General features: G+C 46.8%; 5 protein-coding genes across 11 annotated transcripts; 2 read left to right on the top strand and 3 right to left on the bottom strand.

Annotated features, from left to right (window-relative positions):
* The first annotated feature begins 172 nt into the window (after positions 1-172).
* On the top strand, positions 173-2,546 carry brms1la (BRMS1 like transcriptional repressor a). The gene is made up of 8 exons (XM_061301283.1): positions 173-311; positions 392-482; positions 549-676; positions 765-844; positions 946-1,042; positions 1,167-1,256; positions 1,440-1,504; positions 1,582-2,546. Exons 1-8 carry the CDS (start codon positions 173-175, stop codon positions 1,678-1,680), a joined length of 789 nt encoding a protein of 262 aa, XP_061157267.1. The 3' UTR covers positions 1,681-2,546.
* Positions 1,957-12,790, bottom strand: mia2 (MIA SH3 domain ER export factor 2). Of its 6 annotated transcripts, XM_061301272.1 has the most exons (26): positions 12,653-12,790; positions 12,368-12,501; positions 12,197-12,283; positions 9,122-12,128; positions 8,838-8,977; positions 7,355-7,486; positions 7,170-7,191; positions 6,929-7,017; positions 6,488-6,667; positions 6,337-6,408; positions 6,123-6,227; positions 5,930-6,052; positions 5,679-5,837; positions 5,445-5,535; positions 5,260-5,327; positions 5,126-5,196; positions 4,954-5,055; positions 4,778-4,874; positions 4,633-4,700; positions 4,469-4,554; positions 4,118-4,231; positions 3,877-4,026; positions 3,672-3,809; positions 3,543-3,592; positions 3,280-3,451; positions 1,957-3,194 (listed from the first exon to the last, which is right to left on the bottom strand). In XM_061301272.1, the coding sequence occupies exons 1-26, from the start codon at positions 12,765-12,767 to the stop codon at positions 3,004-3,006; spliced, it is 5,763 nt and encodes a 1,920-aa protein (XP_061157256.1). In that variant the 5' UTR covers positions 12,768-12,790; the 3' UTR covers positions 1,957-3,003. The 6 variants fall into 6 exon arrangements, with proteins under 6 accessions (XP_061157256.1, XP_061157258.1, XP_061157259.1 ...); XM_061301274.1 differs by lacking the exons at positions 8,838-8,977; positions 9,122-12,128; positions 12,197-12,283; positions 12,368-12,501; positions 12,653-12,790 and adding an exon at positions 8,600-8,744; XM_061301275.1 differs by lacking the exons at positions 8,838-8,977; positions 9,122-12,128; positions 12,197-12,283; positions 12,368-12,501; positions 12,653-12,790 and adding an exon at positions 8,688-8,716.
* A 334-nt stretch (positions 12,791-13,124) lies between these two features.
* gemin2 (gem (nuclear organelle) associated protein 2) lies at positions 13,125-14,996 on the top strand. Of its 2 annotated transcripts, none has more exons than XM_061301282.1 (10): positions 13,125-13,396; positions 13,476-13,557; positions 13,646-13,735; positions 13,818-13,877; positions 13,952-14,062; positions 14,136-14,180; positions 14,261-14,329; positions 14,404-14,510; positions 14,583-14,641; positions 14,761-14,996. In XM_061301282.1, exons 1-10 carry the CDS (start codon positions 13,272-13,274, stop codon positions 14,781-14,783), a joined length of 771 nt encoding a protein of 256 aa, XP_061157266.1. In that variant the 5' UTR covers positions 13,125-13,271; the 3' UTR covers positions 14,784-14,996. The 2 variants fall into 2 exon arrangements, with proteins under 2 accessions (XP_061157266.1, XP_061157265.1); XM_061301281.1 differs by having other exon boundaries at positions 14,404-14,514.
* A 141-nt stretch (positions 14,997-15,137) lies between these two features.
* pnn (pinin, desmosome associated protein) lies at positions 15,138-19,075 on the bottom strand. The gene is made up of 9 exons (XM_061301279.1): positions 18,914-19,075; positions 18,393-18,488; positions 18,023-18,091; positions 17,866-17,941; positions 17,688-17,782; positions 17,351-17,426; positions 17,120-17,275; positions 16,909-17,047; positions 15,138-16,825 (listed from the first exon to the last, which is right to left on the bottom strand). The coding sequence occupies exons 1-9, from the start codon at positions 19,024-19,026 to the stop codon at positions 15,606-15,608; spliced, it is 2,040 nt and encodes a 679-aa protein (XP_061157263.1). The 5' UTR covers positions 19,027-19,075; the 3' UTR covers positions 15,138-15,605.
* A 366-nt stretch (positions 19,076-19,441) lies between these two features.
* Positions 19,442-27,255, bottom strand: LOC133169109 (F-box only protein 33). The gene is made up of 6 exons (XM_061301027.1): positions 26,452-27,255; positions 25,888-25,992; positions 25,488-25,648; positions 25,213-25,421; positions 24,843-25,140; positions 19,442-24,694 (listed from the first exon to the last, which is right to left on the bottom strand). Exons 1-6 carry the CDS (start codon positions 26,886-26,888, stop codon positions 24,429-24,431), a joined length of 1,476 nt encoding a protein of 491 aa, XP_061157011.1. The 5' UTR covers positions 26,889-27,255; the 3' UTR covers positions 19,442-24,428.
* Between the last annotated feature and the right edge of the window lie 555 nt (positions 27,256-27,810).

Raw genomic sequence — 27,810 nt, 5'->3', positions numbered from 1 at the left:
GTCAGATCACACAATAAGAATCAAATCAAACATTCAATCATCATGTCGCAATTCATCCATCCTTCCATTTTTCGAAGCAAAAACTAAATTTAACGTGACAAGATATTGAGGGTTAGCCCTGGGGCAAGCGTGCAAATAAACCATTTTTCTACTCTTGCAGAAATTTGCTGCTATGCCAGTGCATCGTGACCGAGAGAAGAAGGAGGGTACTGCAGAGGAGATGGAGGTTGAGGATCAGGAGCAAGAAGGATCCAGTTCTGAGGAGGAGGATTCCGAAACGTCCTCTGTGTCTGAAGATGGAGACAGCTCTGGTAAGATGTTAGGTGCAGTTGGGTACTGAAACAAAAACACATGGCAACAACTACAACTGCGTCCATTTTGTATGTCACAGAAATGGATGAGGAGGATTGCGAGCGAAGAAGGACGGAGTGTTTGGATGAAATGTCAAATCTGGAGAAACAATTCACCGATCTCAAAGACCAGTAAGAAGCAAATGTTTGGCCATAAAAGGCTGCGTGAAAAATGCAATATTTGGTGTGCGCATCTAGGTTGTATCGGGAACGTCTCACTCAGGTCAACAGCAAGCTGGCAGAGGTGGAGGCCGGCCGTGCCGCAGAATATTTGGATCCTCTGGCGGTGCTGCTGGAGAACATGCAGGTCCGCACCAAGGTGGCAGGTAGGTCATCTTAACCGGTCGCAAATTCACACTGGCTGGCCCCTGTAGTCAGTCATACAGTATGTGGTCCAACGCTTGTGTGTTTCAGGCATCTATAAAGAGTTGTGCTTGGACTCTGTGAAGAATAAATACAAGTGTGAGATCCAGGCAGCGTCCCAGCACTGGGAGGTGAGAAAGGGAACGCGCTCACTGCCACTTCATCTGCCCAATATTGGAGATTCCTTTGGTTCTTTTGATCGGATTCACTGGATCTCTTGGTTTGTATACAGAGCGAGAAGCTGCTTCTCTTGGACACAGTTCAAAGTGAACTAGAGGAGAAAATAAGAAGATTGGAGGAAGACAGACACAGCATAGATATAACGTCAGGTAAAAATGTAGTTAGCCTCAACGTGACATGTTTTGAAACGAATGATAGTTTACATGACAAAGTTCCACCGATGAAAAAGAAACGCAAGCGGCGTTCAAACATTTCCCGTGTATTTCTCGTCAGAGCTGTGGAATGACGAGCTATCGGGAAAGAAGAAGAGAAGGGATGTCTTGAGTCTCGATAAAAAGAAGAGAAGACCTTCAGTTGTGTCGGATATCCTTTGGCTCTTTTGTATGGACATCGAGACACTAGACTCCTGGAAAATGTCCAAATTGCTTACTAGGTTTTAACCTTCACCTTTCATACGGTCTTATATCGCCTACATGCTTCCCGACTTTTTCGAGTCCTGGAAAATGTCCAAATTGCTAACTAGGTTTTAACCTTAACCTTTCACACGGCCTTATATCGTCTACATGCTTCCCGACTTGGACATCCTGCAGGACTGGACAGCTATCAGAAAGGTTGGCGAGTATTACCTACCTCAAGGAAGTCCGAGGTTTATTCGATGGATGTTGTGTCGTGTGTTGTTGTTATTCAGGCCGTCGCCACCCTTGGTCCCCACAGAGGAAAGGTGGAGTCCGACAGCTCCGCTTTCCCCTTCAGAACGGACAGAAGCCGACCTATTCTCAACTGCTGAGGCATAGCAACGCAGACACAAAACATGGTGTGATGGAAAGCTGCGCGCAAAACATCCTTTAAACCGCAACCGAGGTCGACATAAGCTTAAGATCCAATTGTGCGTTTGAGTTTGGTTCATCTTTAGCTTCATTATGGTATGGGAACGGACCAACCTTTTTGAGGCTTGCTCCAAGCACTTTTCAAGGTGCCCTGAAAATGATGAGACCTTATCGTTTGTTCCTGGGACCTGACACGGACGGACGGACGGACGAGTGACACTGCTTGCTCTGTCTGCTTGTGCTTGAAAAAGGCCTCGGAGCTTTTTTTATTTGGCAACATTTACAAATATGTCACACAGTCGATCCTGACACCATCATTGGTTTTGGTAAGCCTCACATGTAAACAGTAAGTGACTCACTCTTACCAGTAGTATTTCAGGTCAACTCGGTACGCTGACAGATTCTTCTTTTTTTTTCCCCCACACAAAGCGCATACTATTACACACAGACATTATATCATCGAATGTTTTGATTTTGTCTGACATGACCACTTGTGAATATTTCCTTCTCACAAGGGCCTTAAAACCTATGCAGGGAATTGATGTTTGTGAAGCTTTTGGATTTTGCCAAATCAATGGTTTTATTTTATATTGATCAAATTAATTTAATTGCGTGTAGTTTTTGTACAGTTTGCTGGCGATTGCATTTGTTATTGCCTGTAACGCATTGTGATTCATTGGTAGCAGAAACTGCCAAATAATGACATCAAATCATTTTGTGTTGAATGCTGATGTCTGTAACTTTGAGTTTTCATACAATCTGTAAAGTCTTCCAGAGGATGCATTGTTTTTTTGTTTTTCTTATTAAAATATATTTTCTAGCCTCACACTGATGAATTTAGATTTCCAGTCAAATAGAAACTGTAAAATTACAATTCATTGTTTCCATGGATTTTAAAGTCAACGGAACTTGTGATGACAGTCTGACATGATGACATGACCTTGTATATGAGTCAAGTCTGGAATAAATAGATGGATGAATTCTATAGACTTGTACTCAAGCAGACATCATTGAACAGTATGCCCTTGGCTCATTTCATAATTATGCAGCACAGCATCACGGTGGAGAATTTGCTTATCGTGTCTTTGTCACAGTCAAAAGTTCTGGCCTTGAATTTCACCTCCCACCTTTTTTGCGTAGAGTTCACATGTTCAACACATCCGCTTAGGTTTCCTCCGACAAAGCATCTTCCAAATGAGCAAATGCTCCATTTTAGCTTGCCAAAATGGCCGGTACTTGATAACAAGCCTCCGTCGACATTGGCTCCGGACTAGTTGCGCGTGTTACGGAACGGATGTTTGCTCATCTTCTGATTGTGTCACAAAGGGGAGGTTCTGCTGGGACGTGGGGGGAGCCATGGAAGGAGGCGGAAGGCCGTCAGGTGGAGGAAGCCTCATCGGTGGCCCGTAAGAAAGCGGGTGAGGAGGCGGAGGGTAACGAGGAGGGAACATCATTCCTGGCCGAGGAGCCCACACTGAAGAGGGCAGAAAGGTGGAGAGGGTCAGCTTGGCATTTTAGGTTCACAAAGATGATAGCCCAAAAGCAATAGGATTGCTTACTTGGCATCATGGGAGGGCCTCTGGGAGGGAAGAATTCAGGAGGTCCAAAGGGTGCTCTTCGAGGAAATGGACCGTCTATGGGGCCCATTGGCGGTCCGGGCGGCATGGGTGGTGGTGGCATGCCCATTCTCAGAGCAGGTTCAGGGGGAGTCCTTCTATCACCGGGACCAGGCTGATGGGGGAGAAAAAAAGACAACAGTATAGACCACGCATAGATTCACACGTATTGCCAGTAGGACACACACACACACACACACACACACCTCTCTGTGATCGTATTCAGGTCCGAGGCGGTTTTCTCTGTTTGTACCATCTGGAACAACGAGGACGCACACAAAAAGGCACCATGAATCCAGTGGGGAGGACACCCTCTTCCAGAAAAATGAGAGAACCTGTTGTGTCTGCCGGGTGGATGGGTCCCAGGGGCCCAGAACTCGGAAGACCCCTTGGATGAAGACCTGGAGGCGGCAGAGGACCCATTACTCCTGGTCTCCGGTAGATTGGACCTCCAGGTTCAGGATACATATAGCCTGAAAGACAGCATTGGAAATAGAGGGAGACCAAAGTAGTTGAGAGGAGCAGTTCAAAGATACACACCTTGATGGGGGAAGGGCCCGGGGGGTCCTGGTGGGGGTCCCCTGCGATCTCTTTCCCATGAAGGAGATAGCGAGCCACTGTCTGAATGAGCAGCTCCACTCTGCTCTTGCTCTCCTTGGCCACTATGGGGGTCTATTGGACCACGGGTAACTGAAGAAAGACAGGGAAAAGTTGAACAAAGCAGACAACCAATCAATCCGTGGCCAGATTGTTGTGGCTGGTTGCCTTTGGGGAGACACACCCCGAGGTGAAAGTCTGCTTAAAGGCCCCTCAACAAGTGTGGGAGGTGAGAGTAAAGCTCGGTTTTCAGATGCAGGTCGACCCAAAGGAGAAGGGCCGTACGGCAATCTTTCAGCTGGAGGAGGAGAAGAGCCAGGTGGTGAGTTCAACGTCACAATTGGTTTTGCAGGCTGTGAAATATGAAGCGCTACTATCATTTTTGCCCAGGCCTGAATCACGAGTTGTTGTCTTTTTAATCATTTGCTTGAACCGGAATTCAAAAGCAATATCGGACTTTTCCGTATGAATTTTCATCCGATCGATATGTTCAAATACCGACTGGCGACTGCTCGACACGAGCGTTTCTGCTGACCTCGGAAAGGTAAAGGCCTGGCCAGGCTGCCCAAGGCCAACGGATCTTTATCGAGGGTATCCATCTTGAACTGTGTGTCTGTAATCCTGTAAACAAGAACAAACAGGGGAGTCAAATTGGGGGTGGTAGATGAAAGTCAATGTGTTGCCGAGGGTGATTGTTACTTTTGCCTGAGGAGAGCGTTCTCTCTCTTGGTGTCTGAGAGCTCTCGGTCAGCGGCTCTTGCTGCAAGCTGCACAGAAACACGGAGAGATTCCTCGTCATCCTTTGACACCGTTTATAGATGCACCGTGTCGTTGGAATACAAACCCAATTGTTGTGAGCCTTCTTCTCATGGGCCGATATCTGGGTCTGATAGGACTGTTTGGTTTTCTCCAGCTCCTCTTCCATCTCCCCAGCGCGAAGTCTGAAGCGACACAGGTGGTTGTTTCAAGATACTTTGGGCCGGGCAGGCAGGCAGGCAGCGGGAGGCAGGGAGGACCTACTTGTAGTTGTTGAGTTCTTCCATTGCCAAAGCAATGTTTTTGTCGGCTTTATTCAATTTGTCTTCTTTCTGCAGACGCTCCTTTTCCTCCACTGTCAACAACCTGCGCGCAAGTGAAGCCAAGTGAAAGCTCCAGAACTAAGCTCAAGAACTAAACAAGGAGGTGTCATTACCTGTGTAGTTTGAGCTCGTTCTCTTGATACATTTCAGTCATGATCTGGAGTTTCTGTTGCAGCCGCTGGACCTGAGCAGTCAGTATTGGAGTGAGGACAATGAATAGACCCTTATTGGGCTTGAGTTGAACTACCTGTTCAGAGTAGTGCTCCGTGTCAGCTTGCATAGATAAGCGCTCACTCTCCAACTCCTTAATGCTCACTACCAAAAAAAATGCAAATGAAGCGCGGCCATCACGTGAATGAACGAATGGCAATCATTTGGTCTACTTTGAATCCATGGCGTGAATAGAATGCTCAGAAGAGAAAGCGTTCTCACCTTCCAGGTCCTCTTTAGCTTGGACTTCATCGTTCAGTTTGGCAAACACTCGGTCCTTGTCTTCGTCAACTGATTTGAGGTCTGCATTGAGCTACACGCGCACAAATAACGCCACTTTAGCTGATCTTTGTCGGCGTCATCCTAAGCGCTGTCTCATCTTCATGAGCTCCCTCAGCAAAGTATCCATCCCTACCTACTTCCGTTTTGCGCTTCAGGCATGAGATGGTTATTTACCTTAGCGGCAAAAATAAGCTTTTGGACTTTCTGGAGATGGACTTCAGAATCGGGGGCATCGACTTTCCCATTCCCGTCCGCTCCGGCCGATGTGTCACCTTCGTCCCCCTCAAGATTGGCATCCCAAGCTTTCATCTCCAGCAGCCGATCGGTGAGGGACTGGAAGCAAACGTGTTTGCTTCTCAGAGTTTGGAGACGAACAAACGCAAGCAAGCCACTTGTCTGTCAGGTGGAGTCCTGGCAAGTCCTACCTTGATACGTTCGTCCCTGTTGGCCACATCCTGCACCATCCCACTGTGAGTCAATTCATAGCGCCTCATCTCCTCCTCCAGTTCACTCACTCGCTCTGCCCAACCCTCCGCCTGCTGCCCTAACTGCAGAAGGACAAGAAAAAAAGAGACATTTCAAAACGACCGACCGACCGAACTTTGTATCTCGTCCTACCTGTGCGTTGCTCTCCTTGAGCAGAGTATTTTCTTCTCCAGATGTTTCCATATTCTTCTGAAGTCTCTCACTGTTCATATTGTACACTTTGATGGTTGTTTGAGCCTTAAAACACACAAGGGACATTAGCCAAGGCAGGAACATAGTCTATAGCACCCATACTGCTGCCAGCTAGAGTGCTGACAACAATCCTTTATCTGGAGCTGGAGGTCACCTGTTGTTCTTGCGATTGGAGCTCCTTGGCTTCCAGTTCCATCGCTTCCATGCTCTGCTCGAGCAGTGTGACCTTGGAGGAATGAAAAGACCACGCTACGTCCTTGTTCTTGATGAGCCGGCAGGAGAAAATGCATTTGGTAGGCTTTTACCTTTTGCTCCTGTTCTAGTCGGTGAGCTCTCTGCTGATCCAACTGATCCTTCACTTTTTGTAGACTTTCTTCTAGTTGACTGGTATTAAGCTCTAACTGTCGGGCTCGAACCTCCACATCAGCCTTCTGGGTTTGAGCTACGGCGCCACTTTCACTTAATGAGTTCTCAAGCTCATCGTACTAAAAATGAAAGAAAAAAGAACAAATGAAACAACTTTGAACTTTTGTGGTCGCTCGCAGGGATCCGTCCAAACTGATTTCAAATGGACTTAAACGACGTCAAATACGCAGCCGGGTAAATACAAATCCAATCGCAATTATTAGCCATCGCCACTATCCCATGTCTCTGTTATGAAAAAAACGACATCGCGTAGTTACTGAGTTTGAGTGAATCGTTCCATCCCTAACACAAAATCAAAAGTTGAAAGCAGGAGTATGAACCTCTTGTTGGCATTTACTGAGGGTTTCTAGGACTTCACACTTCTCTTCAACAAGTTTTGCCACCTGCTCTGCCATCCACCACTCTTTACCTGGTAAAGGGAAATCAAGGTACACATAAGAATTTGTAAACTGTACGGTTTATTTCATATTTCTGGGCAGTATTTGGGAAATTGGAGCACTGGCACTGACACAACACAATTACTATATGCAAACATATCAATTTGAAAAAGTGGCCACTTACGGCGATACAATCTGCTTTTCACCTGTGTTGAAATAGGGAAACATGACAGAAATGGATTGGTTGTGATTGAAATAAACACTCTCTTTCAAATGGGAACATCATTAATAATAATACACAGAGAAAAAGGAAACAATACAACAATCTATTACACCGCAAGTCCTTTGTCCTGTGTGCTGAATACTTACAGAGCTGTAACATCTGCAGCTGAACAATAACATTGTCACCAGCCCCACCAGACTGGAGATGATCAGTAGTTCCCATGGGATTCCAAAGAAGTCAGGCCCAGGCCTTAGGTCATGAGGCAGTAATGACACGACCTGCAAAGTGTGGTTAAAAATCAACATTAAAATAGATGCAATTGCACTATACCCTTATGTGACCTAAACAATACGTTGGGATTGTCAGGCTATTTGGCGTTGCTTGCAATCGAATCGGAAAATAACTTTGCTGCAATTACTTTAGCAAAGCGCAGACATTGCATATGCATGTTTGTTTCATACTGGACGTAAGTAAACCTGATGCTGCATAGCAGTAGGCTAACTATTAGCAGCCACGTCCGACATCTCAAAAGGCACTACCCTACAACACGATATACATTGACAGCGGCACATACGACACCCGTGTGGTCAATACTGAATTATTGAAATATAATAATAGCAAGTTAGATGACAACGACCCGTCAGCTGTGTGACGCTAGCACAAAATGCTAACAAACCCTGCCAAACAACGTACATCCTTGACTTGCTCCACGGCGACACCATAGTAAATTTCAACGGTCGACTGATAGTCCTTCCCTCCGCTGCCTAAACTGTTGGTTGCCGGGTGTTCCGCCATTCCTAGTTTGGTTCATTTGATCAATATTTGTATATTAATCACTAAAACTGGCATAAGTAGCCGGCCGGGCAAGCCGTGCGCCAACATCCTATTCGCTGCGCTGGACTGTGGACGAAACCAATCGACCTTTTCCTGGGGCAAGATGGTCATCGAAACGTCTTGCCATTCTCCCATTTGGAACAACTTCACAATTATATAGCTCAGAAATTAAAACGTAAGCTTCAATAAATTTACAACAACAAAACAATGCACCGAAAAATAATCTTCACTCAATTGTACAGGCACTACAAAATGTTTGCGTATCCTACTGTCATGAATGGTGGAGCCGCAACGTCACCAATTGTAAAATGCCACACTGGCACTTTCAAATGACAGAAACAGATACAAGTGTCATCGAAAACGACAACAACAACAACAACAGCAACAACAACAACAACAACAACAACAACACAGAACCTACATGTGTGCCATATGCTCATCGGCTGCGATGACATAGTTCTACAAAATAGCAAGCTTCACTTCCACTCAAGCATAACCTGAGCAAACGTGTTGTCACCATAGTTTACTCACTCATTGGTCAAGTTAATATAACTCACGGAAACAATGTTACTGTCGTCCATTTCGTAGCATTTACAAGTGACGTCTTTACTGTAATGTGTCTTGCATGTCGGTGTGTAACTCAACCCTGATGTCAGCAATGTTGACAGAGACAAACGAAACTGAACTACAGCGTACTTTAAATAAAACTGGGAGGGAGTTCCGAGTCGTAAGGTCGCTTTCTTAAAGAAGCACAGTCCACTTAACGGATCAAAAATGGATCTGACCAAAGTGTACCTTCATTTTAGACCATTTGACCAAGTCCGTTGCACGAGTCGGAGAGGATGACTGCTTGTGAGTGGCATCCTCAATCTGCATAGCCACAGTCGTCGTCGTCTCTTGATCTTTGCGACATGCACCAACGCAACTTGTCTGAGCTGTATTAGGAAACACGGAAAATGAAAAGCGCACTGAAATGAACAAAGTGAATGTCAGATCAAATGCATTTGGAACTGCACTGATGGTTGCTTGCTCTCTGAGGCATTGTAGAGATCATATGTACTGAATGAATGTGTATATACCTTGAGCGTTTATTCTATTGGGCTCTGATTTCCTGGTGTGGAAAGTGTCTCTTGCTCTTTTCAGCAGTATTTCTAGTTTCTGAATGGCAAGAAGGGTTGCGGTCTTTACTTTGTCCTCTTCCGGTGCTTCCCAAAGTCTCTGTCGGTGCTCGCGCAGAATCGTCTCGATATCCGACGAGATTGATTCATCGGGATCTTGATCTGCGTGGCCAAAGATGTCCTTCAAATGTTCCAATTTCTTCTGGCCTAACAGCTCCGCTAAAAGGGTCGTCTCTTCTGTGCTCATGTGATCTCGGAGAGTCTCACTGGGGGTTGGTTGGTGGGGCTCCGCTGTATTCAGAGAATGGCTAGGAAAATTCCAGGGTGGCGGATGCAAGTTTTTATCACTCTTTGTCGCGGAGTCCACTTTAGTTTGGGGACTCTGAGGGGTTTGTGTCGTTGACATGTCACTTGGTTTCCCATCAAAGCCTGAGGGTGAGTCTGTCAACTCTTTTATTGTCCTTTGGCTATCATCGTGGAGTTTCTCCACACATGCTCCATTTGCCGTTTTTTCACGGCTCTCTGTCTCAACTAAAGTGGTCTGAGCATCTTTCTCATGTAAATGTGTTTGGTGTGTCAGATGGCAAGACAAATCCGGCTCAATGTCCTCTGGGGCGATATTTTCCTTCTCTTCGAACCCATCTTCTTCATTCTTCTCATCTAACTTTTCCAGCTGCTCCTGCTCCTTGTCTAACTCTTCTCCTCCCTCATCACCGACCTGGTACTCGTTCTCGGCTAACTTTTCCACCTCGTGCTGCTTCTGTCTCTCTCGAAACGCTTCCTCTTGGTCCTCTTCTTGCATCTTCTGCACCGAGACCTCGCCGACCTCACTCTTCTGCCCTCTTTGGAGCTCCTCCTGCTTTTCATCTTCTAGGTCATCTGCTTTCCCCTTGAGTTGCTCATGCTTCTCGTCATCCATTTCCTCTCTGGTCTTCGGCTTGTGCTGCTCTTCAAACACGCTCTGCTTCAAATCAGAAAATGTTTCCTGCTTCTCCTCGTCTGACTCATCATTCAATTCCAGCAGCTTCTTGGAGCCTTTCTGCTCATCGTCTTCAAACTGGTCTGCATTCTCCTCCTCCTGCATCGAGTTATGAACTCCTTCCTTTTTCCCAACTTTGGACTCCTCCTCATCATCCTGCTGATGGCTCTCGATCGACTCTGGCAGCTTCTTCTCATGTATCTGCTCCATCTCTTGGAACTCTTGTGGTGATTCAGATTGTGGCTCTTCGGAGATTTTGAGCTTTTCACTGGATTCATGTTCCTCTTTGTGTTTGTGGTATCCCTGGACAATTTCCTCCGGCTTCTCTATCAACGCTGGAGAGGCTTCCCCTTCTTCTATGGTCTTCACCTGGTCCATTTTTTCCTCCTCATCAAATTCTTTATATTTGTCATGGTTCGATGTGTCCTCTTCCTTGTTGGGTCCAAGAGAAGACACAAAGCTCCTTTCTTTGAAAAAGTGGAAGGCAGATATGAATGAGCTTTGGAGGTAAGGGCCTTCCACATCATGGGATGAACGTTTTCCTTTCTCCTCTTCAGGCAGCTTTTGGTGTACCATTTGAGCATCTCTCAAGTGCTCTGAAACGAATTCCAGAGGTTCTTCCTCTTGTTTGTTATCATCAGTGACATTCTCTTGTGTTCCACTTTTCAACTGGTCCTGCCTTTTTCCTTTCAATTCCTCCTCGTCTATATCCTCTCGATGATCTTCTTGAGTCTTTTGGTCATTTCCCTGACTGTCATCTTGCTCGGAGTCTTGTAGTATTTCCCTTTTAGACGGTGGAGAGGAGCCACTTTCTTGCCCTACTCTTTCTTTTTCTCGTTTCCCTCCCTCGTCACTTGATATGTTGGATTTGTCCAAATTGTCACCTTGCTCAGGTAAAGTCGGCTCATCATTCCATGGAGCATTGAGCATTGAGGTGACATCATCCTTATTTGCTAAATGGTTGTTTCCTTCCTCGTTACCATTATTATTGTCTGTTCTCTGGTTTTGAGGGTTAGGGTCGCCCGTTTGATCAACCTGAGAAGTGTCATCTAAGTGGCTATCCTTGCCATGGTCAGACGGCACCTTACGGTCAGACTTGGCGTCCGAATCAGTTATGTCACCTACCTTGTCGTCTTCCCCGAGGGCTAAAATGTTTCTGATCCCCAAATCGAACCAAGAAGCGGATTCTGCTTGTTTGCCATCCTTCTCAACTTCTCCTTGAATGGTCTGACTGGTGTCTGGGTCATTCAGGCCAAAGCCAAGCGTTTGTGAGAGTCCATTTCCAAGCCAGCCCAATGTCCCCACGTTGTGCCCCTTCTTCTCTTGGATCGGTTGTGTTTCTATGTCCAGATACATCTTTCTGCTTCTGAAGTTCTCTCCCGATTCTGGTTTTAAGTCCGGTTGTCTTTCATCCTCCTCCTTGACGTTTTCCTCACCTCCAAAGCCAAGCCACCCGGACTCAACCGCTTTTCTGTCCTGCTCTCCTTGGTTTGGATCATCTTTAGCGGCAGAAACGGAATTTGCTTCACTTGTTATGCCCAGCCACCCTGTCAGTGAAGATGGGAGCAAATCTTGTCCTGGCATCAAATGCTTCTGTACCTCAGCTGAATTGTCAGGTTCTTCCTGTTTCCCTCCACCTAACCATCCCGTCACTGAAGACCTGAGCCAGGAAGAGGCAGGAGACCCACCTTTTTCCTTCAGTTCCACAGCGCTTTCAGGTGATTTCGCCTTAGTCTCGGCACCGCCATTATCCTCGTTTTCAATCTCTTCTCTTGATGCGCTGTGAGATTCCAAAGAGGAGTCCTTCATTGTTGGAGTCCGAGCATTCGTATCTTCATTGTAATTGTTTGTTTCACTTGAGTCAAGGTCCTCAAGTGGGCTCTTCAGACGAGAGTCTTTGTTCTCAACCTCCTCCTCCTCATCATCAGCGTTCAAATGACTGGAGTCAATGGGATAGCCCAGGTTATCCGTACACAGAAAATCAGATTCCTTCATGAAAAGAGAATATGCAATTTAGTGTCCCACATTTCTGATGACAGCACAAAGTAAGTCAATACCTGTGTTGCAATGACTATTTCCTCAGTTGCAATTTTTTGTTCCTCTTTGACGGCTTCTTTTGGAAAATAGCCAGACCGTTGGTTGATCTGAAATCAGAGCAAAGCAATGCAATCATCCAGATTGAATTAGAAATCAGAGCAGAGATGCACATGGACAATAAATCGACGTACACTGCCAGACCAAAGATCGCTCCTCTTTCCTGTCAGTTTGTGGTGCACAAAGATGCTTTCTCCTTGCCGGAAAGTCAGAAAACGACAATCCTTTCCGTCGTGATCCCTGACGGCCCGGACCCTGCTCATTTGGCCTAAACACAAAGTACAGACAGACAAATAAACACACCAAAGACAAACACATGGAGCACCTATCACTGCGATCCATCAAGTCGACATTTCTAAAAATGGGCGCACGTTTTGGTTTCGTACACCATTCCCAACGTTCGTTGGGGTCCAACTTACTATAACACTTTGGATCTCCACAGAGCTTCAAATCAGACAGTAATCCACGGCTCACTTGTGGCAAAAAGACGAAGAATACACTCCATAAAATAATGCGAAGGTGTGAAAGAGTCATTCTTTATGTTTCCTTTCCACAAGAACATAGGCCGAGCAAAAACAGCTGCTTTTGACATTTGCCTCTGTTCTTAACACTCAGCAAGCAGCAGGTCAAGAGAGCCGCGATTAGATCGGAACCCATGGGGTAATCATTAACCTTGCAACAAGACTTGATTGGCATTCCAAGTCATAGCACCCAAAATATGTGCATCGTTGTCACGGGTTCCCTTCAAGTAAAAATTCACGTCATTAATATGAATGAATGAACAACTCAATCACGTCGAATATTTATTTCTATGACGGGGAGAAACGGTTTTAGACTTTGGCCTTTTCTGGATAAAGACAACACACGTGACGCTGTCTGCGCGCGCGCGCATAATGATGACGTCATCACACCGCGTTTGTGGACAAGATGGCGTCCCGAGTGCAATAGTTTTGACTACACCCACAAAAGGCAAGCTTTCTTTTGCTTTCTGCGGAATTATACGTCTCGTTTAAGGTTCGATACAAGTCGTCACACAACATGAAGTCTGACGTGGAGGATTTAATGCCGCGGCTGCTGCCGATTGAGTGCAGCGGAGACACTTCAACGCTTCTAAACCTGGATGGTCCGCCAAGAAACCCCCAAGAGTATCTTCGACAAGTCCAGTATGCCTACTTTTGGGTTCCATTGTTGAATGAAAAATGATTAGACATTAAGGTCTATCTACTCATTGCTTCCCCCCAGGTTAGAGGCAGCGTTATGTCCAGAAGTGGTGGTCGCTCAGATTGACCCCAAGAAGTTAAAGAAGCAAACTGTCAACATACCTGTGAGTGACATGTGCTTTTCGTTTTTCTTCATGTGCTGGAATTGATCCAAATATTATTTTCGGGAGCATCAATTGACGTGTGTTGTAGGTGGCAGAGTGCCACGCTGCTCCGGCTGGTTTCTCTCCCAGCCTAGCTTGGCAACAGAGGCAAGTCAGCAATTTTTCCCATGTTAGGCAGGTGATGAAAAGCAACGACCGATAGATAGTATCCATCCTGAAATCCGCATCCTCCATTGAAACACCTTTTCTGCATTTTTCAGAGCATCACGAAGGACAGACAACACTGGAGCAGCCACTCTCTTGATGACAATGTCGTGATGGTGAGAACAATGATTTCAATCTCTTTGGTTATTGTGCACCTCTGTCATGTATGTATGCGTTTGTTCACGTGCAGCCAAAGCAAGCAGATGAGGAGGGCTGGAAGAGTTTTTGTTTAGGAGAGCTGCTCAATCAAGGTGCATTATCCTCGCACACTGATGCAGAAACCGGGCTGGACTACAGCAAGGTTGGAGGAAATTACATTAGGATTCTTCTGCATAGAATTGAGAAGAATCCAGGAGTATTTTTACTTTCACCAGGTTGGCTTCCCACCCTTTCTGAGCATTGTCAGCAGACTCAGCCAGGTAGGTTCGGCTCCAAAATCCGCCGCCGCCGCTATCCGGAATCAACCTTCCACCACTCTATGGATTTGCTTTGTCTGCAGTCCACCGTGTTGACAGTGTTGGACATTCTGATCAATTGGTTTGAAGACAGAGATTTTGAGCCTCAGTTGGTGAGTTGGTGACTCTGTGGGCGGGCACCCATTGTCCTGGCCTTCCTAAGTCCTCCCAAATAAATTTGTCACAGGGCCACTGGTTGTATGCATTGTTGGCCGCTTTGGAGAAACCGTTGCTTCCTGAGGCCCATTCTTCAATCAGGCAGTTGGCAAGAAGATGCGCTCGACTACGTAGTCAGCTGGTAAGATGTTCCAAATGTTGCACTTGTGTCAAAAAGACACTGTTGATTTACTGACCTGCTTTCTGTAGGCGAGTCAGGACGATGACAACTTGCCTGCCCTCAATCTTCTCATCTGTCTGGTTGCAAGGTAATGACATCTTGATGATGGAGCTTTTAATTGAAGGAGGGCGAATTGAAGCATGCGTAAGGAAAAGTTGAACTAATTGACTGTTCACCTCAAACAAATGTTGACCTGTTTTTCTGTAGATACTTTGAGCAGAACGACCTAGCGGACCAGCCGGAGTAAAGTTTTTGTTTGTTTGGGACCTTACGGATGACAAATGGATCCCAGGACGACCAGAAGGCTGCAGTCAAGTTACACTGTGGATGGCCATTGTGTTGATGAAGTCATGCAGCTGTCCGACCACTCATGTAGTGTCTTTTGCTTATTTTATGTTGTACATCCAATACAAAATGAAGCTAGTAAAGTGTGGTGACAAGCACCTTCAGTGTGGTCTATCATTCATTAGAACACATCTGTACCCAGTAAGCTACACGGGACACCAGGCAAGTGTGATGCTGCAGCAGCAGCCTCATAATGCATAGTACATATTAGCATAACAAGAAAAGAAACAGACGCTTGCTAATTTCCTCACTTTAAATTTGAAGCAGGGTGGCGGATACAAAACAATGAAATACATTTTCCAAACTCAATAAATCACATACCACAACGTGAATCAAGTGACACAGGAGTCACAACAATTGTAGACAAGCAGTGTGTGACATATGTCATTGGCATGGTAACACGGAAGAGGGAGACAGTAAGGTGGAAAATGTACCATCTTTTTACACTAACCCCAAAAAAGTAAAAAAAAATATGCATTTCAACGATACTAACTGTTTGAAACATTTTGAACGGGTCCAATTAGAGATAACAGCGCTTTCTTGTGTTGTGAAACGGTTCCGTATTCTTGTGTCCTAAAATCAATTGCGTTTTACTATGAGCAAATCTGTGACTTGAATTGAATGCAAATTGGATGTGTGATTGGGTTTGACGCGATGGCCCCGCAGTCCCCAGCTTCTTTGGGTCGGAGAGCAAACGGGAGCCCGTTTTAGCGTCTTTTGTCCTTCCTTTCTCTCTCCTTATTCTCCCTATCACTGCGAGCTGACTTGCTCCTGCCTTCATCGCTCTTTCTCTTCCTCCCTTCCTTGCCCCCACTACTCCCTCCTTTCTTGGGATGACTCCTGTCCTCTTTCTTCTTGTCCCTGCCTGACGGCCTCTTGCCGCGCTTGCCGGCCTCCCGACTACGACCGCTGGACGAGGAGGTCGACGAGGAGGACGAGGAAGAAGAGCGGCTGGAAGCGGATGAAGACGAAGAGCTTCCGCTGGAAGAGGAGCCGGAGGAGGACGAAGAGGAGCTGCGACTTTGACCGCGCTCTTTCTTTGACTCCTTGGCCTTCTTCCTCCCCCTTGCGCTAGCTTCTTTCTGTTCTCCGCTCTGGGGAACCTGCGAATCGGGCTGAGGCTTGTCGGCCGACCCGTCCCCGGATTGCATTTGCTCGGCCCGAACGGGGCCAGCGGAATCGTTGAGCCCGGACGAAAGAATGGCCGCCGGCTCCCGCTCCTCTGCTTTGGAGGCCATTCGGGATGCGGGAGAGGCCGCCGCCGTCTGGGGGTCGGCGGGCAAGGATGCTGCCGCGTCCCCCGGGTTGAGATTTGGGGCGGCGGGCTGAGCGCTGCCACTCGCCTCTTGTTGGCTCACTTCCATTGGAGACGTGATGTCAGTCTTTTCCCTTTCCAGGTCTGCCGGGCCACCCTCTTTACTGTGTGTCTCCTGCTCCATCTTATGGCTGTCCCCTTGTTCTTTGCCTGCCTCCTTTGCCTGTGACACTGGACGCGCCTCGTGATCTTTTTGCTCAGCGCCCACCTCTTTCTTTTCCTCGCCTTCCTTCACCTCATCCCCTGCTTCCCTAAACTCCATGGCCTCGTCCTCAATTAAGCCTTCCCTGCTGTCCCCTGCTTCCTCTGGCTCAACTTTCCCTGTGACCTCTCTCGCCTCCCCCTGTTCTCCGTCCACCTCTTTCTCCTTCTCCTCCTCCTCTTCCTGATCATCCTCCTCCTCCTCCTCCTCCTCCTCATCTTCCTCCATGCGTGCAGCCCTCTTGTTACCTGTCACCTTGTCTACCTGACCTGCTGGCTTACCCTCCGCCGAGTGGTCGTTCCGTGTCGCAGCGGCGTTGCCGTCCTGGTCGCGGTTTAGCTGTCGCCGTGGTCGGGACTCCATCTTGTTGATGTGTTCCGTGAATGCCTCGCGCCTTTCTTCAAACACAACTGTTCAAAAGACATCATCGTTACATCAAAAGGGCACAGCGGGCACGGTATTGACGACGGGCTCAAAGAACTCCATATCTGACCATTGAGTTTCTTGGTGGAGTCATCGAGGAGTTTCTGGGTGGCGGAGCACATCTTCCCAGGTCGGTAGAAGATGTGCGGCCTGGTCTTGGTGCGAATGAATTTCACCAGGAGGTTATTGTGGCCGGTCCACTCCTCTTGCTGAGCACAAGGGAGAACATGGCAATCATGAAGTGAAGGCAACATTTGTGATGCGAGATCCATTGGTCTTACCAACTGAGCCAATTCCACTTTCTGTTCGAGTAGTCTCAGCTCAGTCTGCTTGGCTCTCCTCTCCTCAAACAACTCCCTCTTCTCGCTCTCCAACTTCTTCTTCTCAACCTCAGCCTGAACCTCAAGCTTTTGTTCGATCTCAGAGCGCCGCTTTTGCTGAGAGGGAAAAGACACGCCTAGTTTGAGCATTGTTTTTTTTTCCGAACCGGCTTCAACAAGCCAAACGCTCACCTTTTCTGTGCAAACATTAGACTCCTGTTTAAATTTTTGCAGGGTCCCCATGAGCAGGCCGAACATGCGCCGATTCCTGACGGAAGAAACAAGAAGAGAGTTGTCACTGTCTCATTTTCCGTTCAATCCATTGCTCTTTCAGTTATTCAAATCTATTTGGTTTTGTAATGTCATGAACAATCTTTTCCCGTTACTGCATGGATCATTGCCGTTTGTTTGGTATTGTTGAATGACTGAGCAGACAAAAAAGGCAATGCAAAATCACACAAGAGGGCGAACCTGCCTAAAAGAGAGCTACTGGTTAGCTATTGATTCGTGCAGTGAAATCCCATCCCACCTCTGTTTGCCCTTCTCATCCATGGTCTGATCTTGAATGAGGTCCCGGCGCGTTCGCTCTTTGGAGGTAGCTACAACCGACGACTGCAACGCCGGCTGCAAGTGTAAGACAACGAGGGGTGAACAACTTCTCTTCAAACGACGCAGTCCGGTAGTGCCGGCGCTTGAACCCGCTTCACCTTTTTGACATCGTCGTCATCCTCGGCGTCGCTGTCGTGACGCACGTCTCTCCTGGCCCTCTGGTCGCCTGCCAGCCTGCGTACCAAAACACATCGGTTCAGTGATTCTGAAATGACGTTGCCCAAAAAGAGGAAATGTGAGATAACCAAGTGTCACCTCAACAGAGCACCCTCGATGTCTCTCTGCTTGGCAGGGGGGCCGCCGCCAATGTCGGAGAGACTGCGTCTGAAGATAAACACGTCATAGTGTATTTATATTGCGAAATGCTGATTGCTTTGGTCTCGGACGCACACCGCAGATGTGTCCAAGTCTTAAAGGATTTCAGGAATTATGTTGAGCCATGTGATGTACATTTATTGAAGATAAAGTAATAATAAGTCAATAAAGCTAGATATATGTTAGTTTGTTGAATTGACAGAATACATGCACTTCGTGGTGGTGATGGTACCACCTCTGTCTCAATGTGAGACAGGAAAAGCCCTGAAATGAATGCATTAAGTTGGTTGAAGTTTCTCCTGGGCATTACCTGAGCAGGTTCAATCCTCTTCCTCTACCTCCTCCTCCCACTGCTGCAACTCCGATGCCTGCCATGGGCCCACCGAAGCGGCGCATCTGGCCCGGTCTGAAAAGACAAAGAGTCAAGTTAACACACTTTGCCCAGTGTGAGTTTGGCTCTCAAATTGAGATAGATTCATCTGTATATATAGAGCGCTTATCCAATAGTCCTTCTACCAAACAATGAATGAATCATTCCCAGGCCTCCATTCGGGAGCGACATGCGTCGATTACCCGTAGACTTCCGAGACCATTTGCATTCGCCGTTTTTTTTCTTCTTTTTGAATTTTAGTGAAACGCTAGCAGTAATATCTCATTTATCTTTAATTTGTATTGCAAACAAGAAACTAGCAATGCCGCGCAGGGGTAGCGTTTGCTTGCTAGCTTAAGGAACAAGGCTAGCGCGCTCCCACCCTCAGTACTGTGCAACAGAAAATGTGCTCGTCAAATCGACTGCATAAGAGACACAAAGTTCAAGTTTGGAGGTTTTACCTGGATTCATTGGGATCTCGGCCCGTTAATTTACGAATATTATCGTCAACATTTCTCAAGCCTTCTTTGGCTTTTTCAATCTGGTCCTGCAAGCTCCGCACCGCTACCGCCATCTTGCCCTCCCTCAGCAAAGCGCCAATCACATGTGCTTCTTCTTCTACTGCTACTTTGGGATTTGGCTTCATAGACATACATAGAAACACTAGATGCTCGCTTTAGCTGGTTGACGACGTGCAGACCTGTCCACCATCTTGAAGCGGGAGTCACGAAATCAAAGCGAATGGTTTACTTTTCAAATATTTGCTACAATGTACCATATAGGACTTTTCTATAGTACTAATTGGCTGCCATGCCAATATTAGTTGGAATCATCATAGTAATCTAACTCAGCCGAATGTTTTGAAGGAAACACCTAATTTGGCATTTTAGAGGCTTGGTACATTGGGTTTATTGTCATATTGATTGCCATGAGACTCTGTGGTCATGTGATTAAGTGTGCCCAATAAGAAAAAAAACAATCGAAGCAAATTACATTTTGATGCTTTTATTCACTGACTAAAAGAAGCAGCATTCATTCAACACAAGATTCAAAACATTCCATCCATTTCACCCCGACTGCTTACTGAATTGCTTAATGTGGGGGGGGCTCCAATGCCACCACCTTGGATCAATACTGTTCGAGCTGAGCAAATAAGATGTGATCATTGCAAAGCTCAGCTATGGACATGCCACATAAGGAATAGTTGGCAGACTGGCCCAAAGCAATTCTAGTAATCACGTTTGAAGTGATTTGACATTCACCAAACAGTCGTTTGACAGAGGAAAAACTGAATTACGCAAAAGATTTTTTTTTCGGGTCGATTTTCTCTACTTGTCCTTGATTTAACTGTTGCTCCAGCTCAAACCATCTTGTACTCTGCTTAAAGCCTAAAAGTGAAATGAAAACCATTTGATGATGTCTTTTAACACGTAGGAATCTTGTCCCGCTGTGGTTTGGGGTCAACTTTGACCCCTTGCTAATGCAATGCAAAGGTTTAAAGCCACGATTATGTGCACATTGTAACGAGACAAAAATCACACGGAAATGAGAGTCAGAACCTTCAACGGTCATTTTCAAACCCATTTGGAAAAACACACACCCAAACATAATATTTGACGTTCAAAGTCTGTATGATTTCATAATATAGTATCTCGTAGTCTTAAATCCAAGCGGACACATATTTTTACGTAGCAATAGTACACCACAGTAAAGAATTGTTGAGACCTCTACACGTATGCACCGTGAATGTTTTTCTATCTATGTACTCATATGGTATACTATATATCATCTCTTCCTCTGTGGTTTTCTAGAGATCAGCACTACTAGTAAGACTGCTGTTATTGCAAACTGTCCTGATTTGAAACAAATGCACAACATTCGTACCACGATAAAACTGGGGCCATCGAGCCAGTCTCACAGAGACCAAGAGTGAGCCTGCCTGCCTGCCGTCACCGCGCCTTCTGCACCGCAATCTTAAGATCTTACAAAGGAAACTATATGATTATGCCAATTATCATAAGGCCAAGTGGTATTTATCGTCTTCTGTCCTTGACTGTGTGTGACCGCGAGGGGGGATTAGATGCATTCCTCTTGCATAGTTGTGAGGCCTGGGCACCTGCCTGTTGACTGCCTGCCTGCCTGTTGATAGCAGCTTTGGCTCTTCAGACTTGACAAGAGAATCCAGAAACAGGGCCACAGTAACCAAGATTGCTCGCTATCGGCAAGTGGCGTGGAAAGTGCATCAGACACACACAAGATGGAGCTAAAACTGGAATCGGAAGCTAGTTCATCTCTGCTTAACGCGAGATGTCTTCTAAGGCTCTCTGCGTGGATGTGACCAGACTGACCTGCACCAGTGCAATAAACATCCAGTGTGTAACAAAACAAGATATTGATGACAATCCAGCCATTCCTAATCCCGGTAGTACTAAAAAAAAATAGAAGAGGAAGTATCCAAAGGCTCACATCATGATGTGGAAACGCTGCCTATTGTTAACAACCGATTGAGAAGAAGAAGGAACTTTAGTAAGACCAGTTTCCAACAGGTTGCAAACATCCTGAGAAGTAACAGAAGGAACTGGAATTACGCAGGAGTGACCATCAAAGTGGAAGTCAACAGAGTGATTTTGATGGTGAAAAGACCTAAAGCTGGGTGAGTTTCGATAATTCCGTTCAGCCATCTCAAATGTGAGCGTTTGTGTTCCGAACACAAAATATCTTAAAAGGGTCAGTAAGTGTTGCATACATGCGTATATCACTTGGCCTTTAAATGTGTGTAAAGACCACACCTTCACACTCATCCATCAGTCCAGCTGCTTCTCTGGTGTGACTGGCTAATCGGAACAAGCTGCATCCTCATTTTTGCAACTTTTGCTGGACACGTGTATACAGTATATATATATATATGCAAAAATATATATTTCCATAGTATCTATGACATGAATTAGCATTCAGGTTCTAAACTTGATGTCAGTCAGCTGACCTGAGAGTCACCCAAGTTCTTCACCATTCCTAGCAGCAAATTGCTTTTCAGCTCAGACCGATAAACACTTTGGATGAAGTCCACCGCGGAATGCATTTCAAATCAGGCACACTGGTCTTTAGGCCCGAAAAACTTCCAGTTCCAGCCTGGTGAAGGAATGCTTCGTTGAATCTCATACTGGCTAGTACACTGAGATGCTTCGCTGTGTCCCAAATTGCCTTTCTCCTTGTTTTGCATGTCTGCTTATGTTGAGCAAAGACTCTCTAACAATTGTTGTGAATGAGCGCATGCTGGATTCCAATAGCCGACAAAAAACAATCCACGCTCACGACAAATTAAAACCGTAGCCAACAACAATGGCAGAATCCCACCCCCCCGCCCCCCACGTGTTGGTTTACCCCCCAACAATAAAAGGTCCTAGGGAAAAGCGTGTGAGTAGGAGACAAAGACAAGGCAGACTTGGGGGGCAACAATTCGAATGTGAACTATAAAAGCAAAACTACTGGAGCACCCTGCTGCCAGTGTACGTGACGATACGGAAACTGAAACCATGGCATTGAAACGTTTCGCTCGCTCCATCCATCCATCCATCCATCCATCCATCCATCCATCCATCCATCCATCCATCCATCCATCCATCCATCCATCCATCCGTCCATCCATCCATCCATCCATCCATCCGTCCGTCTCTACCCCCCTCCCTCCCTCCATCCATCCATGACTCCTCTGCTGGTCTCACGAGCAAGCGAGAGGCCTGAGCTATTGTTTCTATTCCTCGACATCTGACTGCACCATGAGAACCTCTTCTTTCTGTTCTGGCGTCCTGCTGCGAGGTTGACTAAACATGCGCGAGCAAACCGCACGACGTGCACACAAGCCAAAACAGATACTGCTAGGAGGATACACACTTGGGATGTGTGAAAAAAAGTGGCGAGGTGTAACTGAGATTTTTCCGTTAGGAGCTACTTTTTCCGCTGGCATGAGTGCCGGCCGTATTATCTTTGAATGCATTCAAACACAAACACGATTGATGATGGAAAGGAGGTGGAATCATTGCTGTACAAACAGCCTACAAATAGTCATTCATTCATTCCCCCCCCCCCCCCCCCTTAAAATAAAAGAATCTAGTAAAACCTTATTTTGGTCAGGTGTGTTTTGCTGCTCTTCAGTATACACAAACTCGTACATGCAGAAGCCAGTTATCCTCTTCAAAAAAAAAAATCTTGGTACCCAAAGTGCAACAATCCTGAGATATGGACCAAGAACAAGAGATGATCACGTTTGAACCATCTTGGTCCCATTAGCGCCCAACAAATAATGCTTGGACTGAATATTAGCCCGACGACACGTTGCCCTGACAAATTCAGCTCAGGCCGCCCAAGCGCACTCCATCCACAGTGTGCCGTTCGTCCACCGCCCGCATCAATTAACCTAATACCTTGAAAACAAATGTACGATTAGGTTGGCCCACAAATCTACCAAAGTGGATGTCAAACTAACCAGGACAATAAACAAGCGCTTGTGGTCTCCAAGGCAACTGTGACTCAAGAGGAAGTAAAAAGAGCATCTGCAAGAACCGTGATTGTTTCCACATCCTCTTCTTGACATCATCCAACCAGTGTCCCAGTCAAAGGGATGGAAAAGCTTACCTGAGACTAAGCGCAAAAGCCGTCACCATAGGAATGAGCCGTACCGCTCGAAAATTCCGTTGTGCAATCGGTGACTTTTTTTTTCTCCCTCACACAAGAGTTAAAATCCTAGAATACTCAAAGAGTTTTGCTTTTTTGTTGATGTAATCCCCTCTACCACAAAATGAGCCATTGTGAAAAGAATTGCCATTTTTCATTTCGGCCCATGCAATGACAAGAAGACGAAAGCGGCACTTCAACGCAAAATCTTTGTAAGCTTCCGACAGATTTATCAATCACCGAGCGCTATAAAGAGTTCCAAAGGGAAATTGCACACAGCAGTTCATTGTCACGCAAGCATGCCTTTGCACTTTGCCATTCATTCACAGGCCGTTTCCATCGCTTCCATCGTAGCATGTACAAAGGGGAATTGGGGACAATGGTCTGGATCTCAACGACAAAAGGAGGGGGATGAAATAATAAAGGAGGAAAACAATGAGTAGGCTCTCTTGTCAGTTTCTGAACGTTATCATTTGGTCACGAGCACCTACCGGAAGACAAGGCTTCCTAATTTAGCTTCAAATATGCTTCATGAATCATTTGATGCCATTTTGGACTGATCCAGACTAAACTAACAGTGCCATCTAGAGGAGTCTGACGAGAGGAAAAAATGCTTCATGAAGCAAATGTGAAGCTTCATTTCCATCATCATGATCTTTCGAAATAATCTCACTGGATAAAAAGGTTAGAAATTGCGCTGAACGCAAATGCGTCAACGCCGTGACACCGACATGACTCTTGCTGAGAACTAGTCAGTGAGCAGCACCAGCACCAGCACCAGCCCCATTCGCTTTTTGCACTCAGTGAACGCGTCGTACCCAGGAAGTGATGGGTACATTAACAACTTGCGCAAAACAACAAGATAAAAAGAAGCGTTGAAAACTAAAGCTAATCGCTTGGGTCGCCCGAGCACACATTCACGCCAAGTATTTATTTCTCCCATCTATTAATCAAGCATCCTCCCTGTCCTGTTAAAAGATAATATCAGACAGTGGCTGTGGGCTTTATTACATGAGCCGCAACTTATGGGCCCTGAAAGACATTATGAAGCCTACAACTTGGATTGACCGGACTGTCTAACTGTCAATGAGGCCGGCGAATTTTGGAATTTCTCAATTTCACTTTTTGAACACCCCAAACCAGAAATGACAGCATTTGCCTCGCCTTTGTGATACGCCCAAACCCCTGCCAACCACACAATCGGCCTTGCTTGAGATCAAGATGAGATCGGTGGAGTGCGCTGTGAGCTGACGTGGACTTGCTTAATCTGGCCGGGCCTGGCCTGGGCCCATCCCAACAACTGGCCTACATGCCCATGCTGAAGGCATGCAGTTCACGATGGAAATGCTGGCTGGGCTCGGTCAAAACCTGGCTGTAATCCAAACACGGGTGCCACACTCGGCCGAGGCCGAGCGAGACCTCTTTGACCAGGTTATGAACCGGATCGCCTTCCAGATACACCAGCTGGTCCGGGTCAAAGTCGATGCTCTCTTCAGACACGGTCAGGACGCGAAGACTGGATCCTCGCAGCCGAGAGATTGCCACCAAGTTATGAGACCAGACGGTGTAGCCTGGAATGAGACACGGACGGACGGACGGACGAAGTGGCGCATTAGTTGGACAAAGTAGGCATACGGCATGTCCGTTCAAATTTGGCATTGCGGCGGCAAGATGCGGCGCCGTTGCAACCCAAAGCCCAATACCTGTTCCTGTACTCACCGTGAATTACGAGCACAGCCAGCTGAGTGCACCTCCAAGCCAAGAGGACCAATGGGTCTTCATTGCGATTGACGCTGAGGTCCGGGAACTCGGGGTCATCCCTCAGCAAAAGGAAGTGGGTCAGCGTTTTGTTGTACTGCTGAGCGATGAGCTCCAGGGTGGCGTCCGTCACCAGTGTGCTGTAGCTGTCCAGGTGAATGCGCTCCAGCGGAAGGCTCGGCTTGAGCACTCGGAGGAGCTCGGAGCTGCTGACCTCCACAGCCATCATGTACACTCGCAGGTTGGCGCTCACTCGTACCTGGGGAAGCTCAGCGTTTCTCACAAAATACAACGGTGTGGAAAAGTGCTTGCAAAATCATCGGTGCTTTACCAGCGCCTTCCAATCATCATCTGTGGCTGTCCCGTCCAAAGACTTGACCTCCAGCGTGCTGCCATTGAGCAGCAGGGAGAGACGATGCAGCGGAGCGCGCCGGGGCGATGCCAACAGGCTACAAAGCTCAGACGTCAGATGGGAGAAATCCAGAGCCAATGAATGAAGGGAAGAAAGACGCTCCAACTCCGGCGCTGAGATGAGCGCACCTATGGGGAAGAAAAAGTCGCCGCCAATGACTACACACAGAAATGCAAAGTGACAGTCATACATACCAAGCTGGTGGTCCAGTAAACTGAGGTGCTCCAAGGTCTCAGAGGAAGGGTTGGACAGGCATGCTAAGGAGGAAGGGGTCACCACACCCAGCATAAAGCTACACGACAACCACCGAAGCTGCCTGCTGTGAGACAACAACTCCCTGAACAAGCGCTGGATCCTGCAGCGGAAAGAGCAAAGAGGGAGGTGATAGCCTGGATGCTAGCATACAAATATCGGATTTCATCGGATCAAAACCACAAATGCGTTAGGTGACCCCCCAAAAAATCAAAGTTGTTCACTTTAGAAATGATTGATGGCCGCTTCTTTTGCTATGTCCACATTTTGAACAGGTGTGTGTATCTTTAGCTTTTTGTGGTTGCAGATCATTCAAGAGCTTCAATGTTGGAAATGCCTTACTCGTTCATTTTCTTGCGGTGAATCTGGTGGAAGTTGGAGTTGTTCAAGAGTCCCTCTTGTTGGAGAGCACACGTGTCGCCGTATAGACGCAACTTCTGCAGGTTCCTGAGAGAAAATGAAAAGAGAAACCGACTGAAACTCTGCACCTGCATCCATAGCCTTCTTGTTTTTGGTTTGTGTCGTCTACTTGTATGTCTATCGTGTACTATGCTTCGTCACCGTGGGATAGAGGAAACGCCGGTTTCTTTGTGTGCCTTGATCTATGAAACAATAAAGCGGACTTTGATATTATAAATACAATACTTGACGGTCTCCACGCTTTACCATTGCAATTGTGTGGACGTGCACTAGCTAAAGAGAGCCAACTACGTATGCATTGTTAGTGTATGTGGAATGTTTTGCATGTGCGCCATTGCTGATATCAGCAAATGAAGTCCACGAAGCCTTCCATCCTTCCTTCTGTACGGCTAACCCATGTATGCTAATCGCAACACAGCTGCTAGCTACAGTCCAACAGGATACAGAGGGCAGCAGCGTTGACCATCGAAGCAGAAATGGAGTCACCTGTTGTTGCGGATGTTGCTTAGCACACACAAGGCCAGGTCCACGTAGGTGTCCATTGCGTCCCCCCATCGTTCGGACGGCTGCGGATCGTTGTCAGGACCGGCGGGAGGAAGGTCCATTCGAGTGGAGGGCGGCTCGTTGTTTAGGGCTCTGGAGCCGACTTCCCCGGGAGCCAGTTCCAGCTGCAGCTCTCGCACGAACGCGCCGAACCTCCGCATGAGGAACTCTAATCTCGAATACTCCTCAGCGCTTGCACCGTTGCCACCACCTATCCGTAGTTTGAGTTCGCTCCACAGGGCGGGATAGAACAGGCACTCCCTCCATCGCGAGCAAACGGCGGAGGCCCGCAGCTTGTCTCGGTCGGATAGAAAGGAGAAGATGTGGACGATGAGCTCACTCGGTAAAGCCATGGCTCCCACACCACCGCACAGAGCCATGGCGAGCAACCACACAGTTGAAAGGGAGGGTTGGAGGGAAGCAAGCCAAAAGAGATTTCACGGCCACAACCTCACGGAAAATTGGTGCCGCAGTGCTAGCTAGCGGCGGCGGCGGCGGCGGCAGCAGCGTTGCGTTGCGTTGCGTTCTATTCGAGCGAAAACAAACCGCCTCCCAGTTTTGCCTTTGTTGGACCCAACTACTTCCTGTAGCTACGGGGGAACATCATACCAAGCACATGTACTTCTCCCTGTAAAAATCCTCAAACTAGTTAAAATGCAAATTTTCAAAACCTATCTCGATGTTAATACATTTCATTCGCAGTGTTAGTAGTTGGCGAGTGCACGTCTGAGTCGCACGGCATCAATGGTTTCGCCCTGTAGGCTCTTATTTTTGCCATACCCACGATACCGCAAGAGGGCAGTGTTTCTCCTTTGAAAAGAGGTGACCACGTGATCTTTGGAGCTGAGTCATTTTCAGACACACCCCCTTCTCGACATCGCCCTTCCGAAGCAAGACAGCAGGTGGCGACAAAATCACCGCGGCAACCCAATTCAAGAATACATATGCATTTCCCCCCAACGCACAAACAAAAGCACTCCAATAAATAACTACATTTCCGTTTACTTTTTGAACGGCACACTACTTTGCCTCGTTTTAGGGCCTAGACTGTCTCAAGCAGTCAACCTGCTCAACAACATGTTTTTGTACATTATTCAATGACATTATAACGTTATTAAGAGGTAGATTAGGTCACTCATAAAGGCTCAGGTCCAAAACTCAAGGCCCACCCACCACCTATACTATGTATGCTGCAATAGTTACAGTGTTTGGAAATTGAAAGGGGAAATTGTCCGTTTTAGTTGCAATGCCACCCACATCTGTAAGTGACATTGTTTCAAGAAGTCTGAATGTGTTCTTCTG

Source organism: Syngnathus typhle, linkage group LG16 (genome assembly GCF_033458585.1).
Source record: "Syngnathus typhle isolate RoL2023-S1 ecotype Sweden linkage group LG16, RoL_Styp_1.0, whole genome shotgun sequence".
NCBI classification, from domain to species: Eukaryota; Metazoa; Chordata; class Actinopteri; order Syngnathiformes; family Syngnathidae; genus Syngnathus; species Syngnathus typhle.
This window is presented reverse-complemented; position numbering and strand designations above follow the sequence as displayed.

Bases quoted from the DNA above. Each gene is read 5' to 3' on its own strand.
- LOC133169109 (XM_061301027.1), bottom strand. From the start codon at position 26,888: ATGGCTCTGTGCGGTGGTGTGGGAGCCATGGCTTTACCGAGTGAGCTC. The intron at 25,993-26,451 runs GTGACTCCATTT...ATTTTCTCTCAG, and splicing joins AGCAACATCCGCAACAACAG to GAACCTGCAGAAGTTGCGTC. The intron at 25,422-25,487 runs GTATGTATGACT...TCTTCCCCATAG, and splicing joins TTTACTGGACCACCAGCTTG to GTGCGCTCATCTCAGCGCCG.
- pnn (XM_061301279.1), bottom strand. From the start codon at position 19,026: ATGGCGGTAGCGGTGCGGAGCTTGCAGGACCAGATTGAAAAAGCCAAA. The intron at 17,427-17,687 runs GTGGGATGGGAT...TTCTTCCGTCAG, and splicing joins GATGAGAAGGGCAAACAGAG to GAATCGGCGCATGTTCGGCC. The intron at 16,826-16,908 runs GTCAGATATGGA...TCTTTTGAACAG, and splicing joins CTCCACCAAGAAACTCAATG to TTGTGTTTGAAGAAAGGCGC.
- brms1la (XM_061301283.1), top strand. From the start codon at position 173: ATGCCAGTGCATCGTGACCGAGAGAAGAAGGAGGGTACTGCAGAGGAG. The intron at 677-764 runs GTAGGTCATCTT...TGTGTGTTTCAG, and splicing joins GGTCCGCACCAAGGTGGCAG to GCATCTATAAAGAGTTGTGC. The intron at 1,505-1,581 runs GTTGGCGAGTAT...GTTGTTATTCAG, and splicing joins ACTGGACAGCTATCAGAAAG to GCCGTCGCCACCCTTGGTCC.
- mia2 (XM_061301272.1), bottom strand. From the start codon at position 12,767: ATGACTCTTTCACACCTTCGCATTATTTTATGGAGTGTATTCTTCGTC. The intron at 6,668-6,928 runs GTTCATACTCCT...TTTCATTTTTAG, and splicing joins TCAGTAAATGCCAACAAGAG to TACGATGAGCTTGAGAACTC. The intron at 4,232-4,468 runs GTCAGCAGAAAC...CTCCTCCTCCAG, and splicing joins CAGGCCTTTACCTTTCCGAG to CTGAAAGATTGCCGTACGGC.
- gemin2 (XM_061301281.1), top strand. From the start codon at position 13,272: ATGAAGTCTGACGTGGAGGATTTAATGCCGCGGCTGCTGCCGATTGAG. The intron at 13,878-13,951 runs GTGAGAACAATG...GTTCACGTGCAG, and splicing joins TTGATGACAATGTCGTGATG to CCAAAGCAAGCAGATGAGGA. The intron at 14,181-14,260 runs GTAGGTTCGGCT...CTTTGTCTGCAG, and splicing joins TTGTCAGCAGACTCAGCCAG to TCCACCGTGTTGACAGTGTT.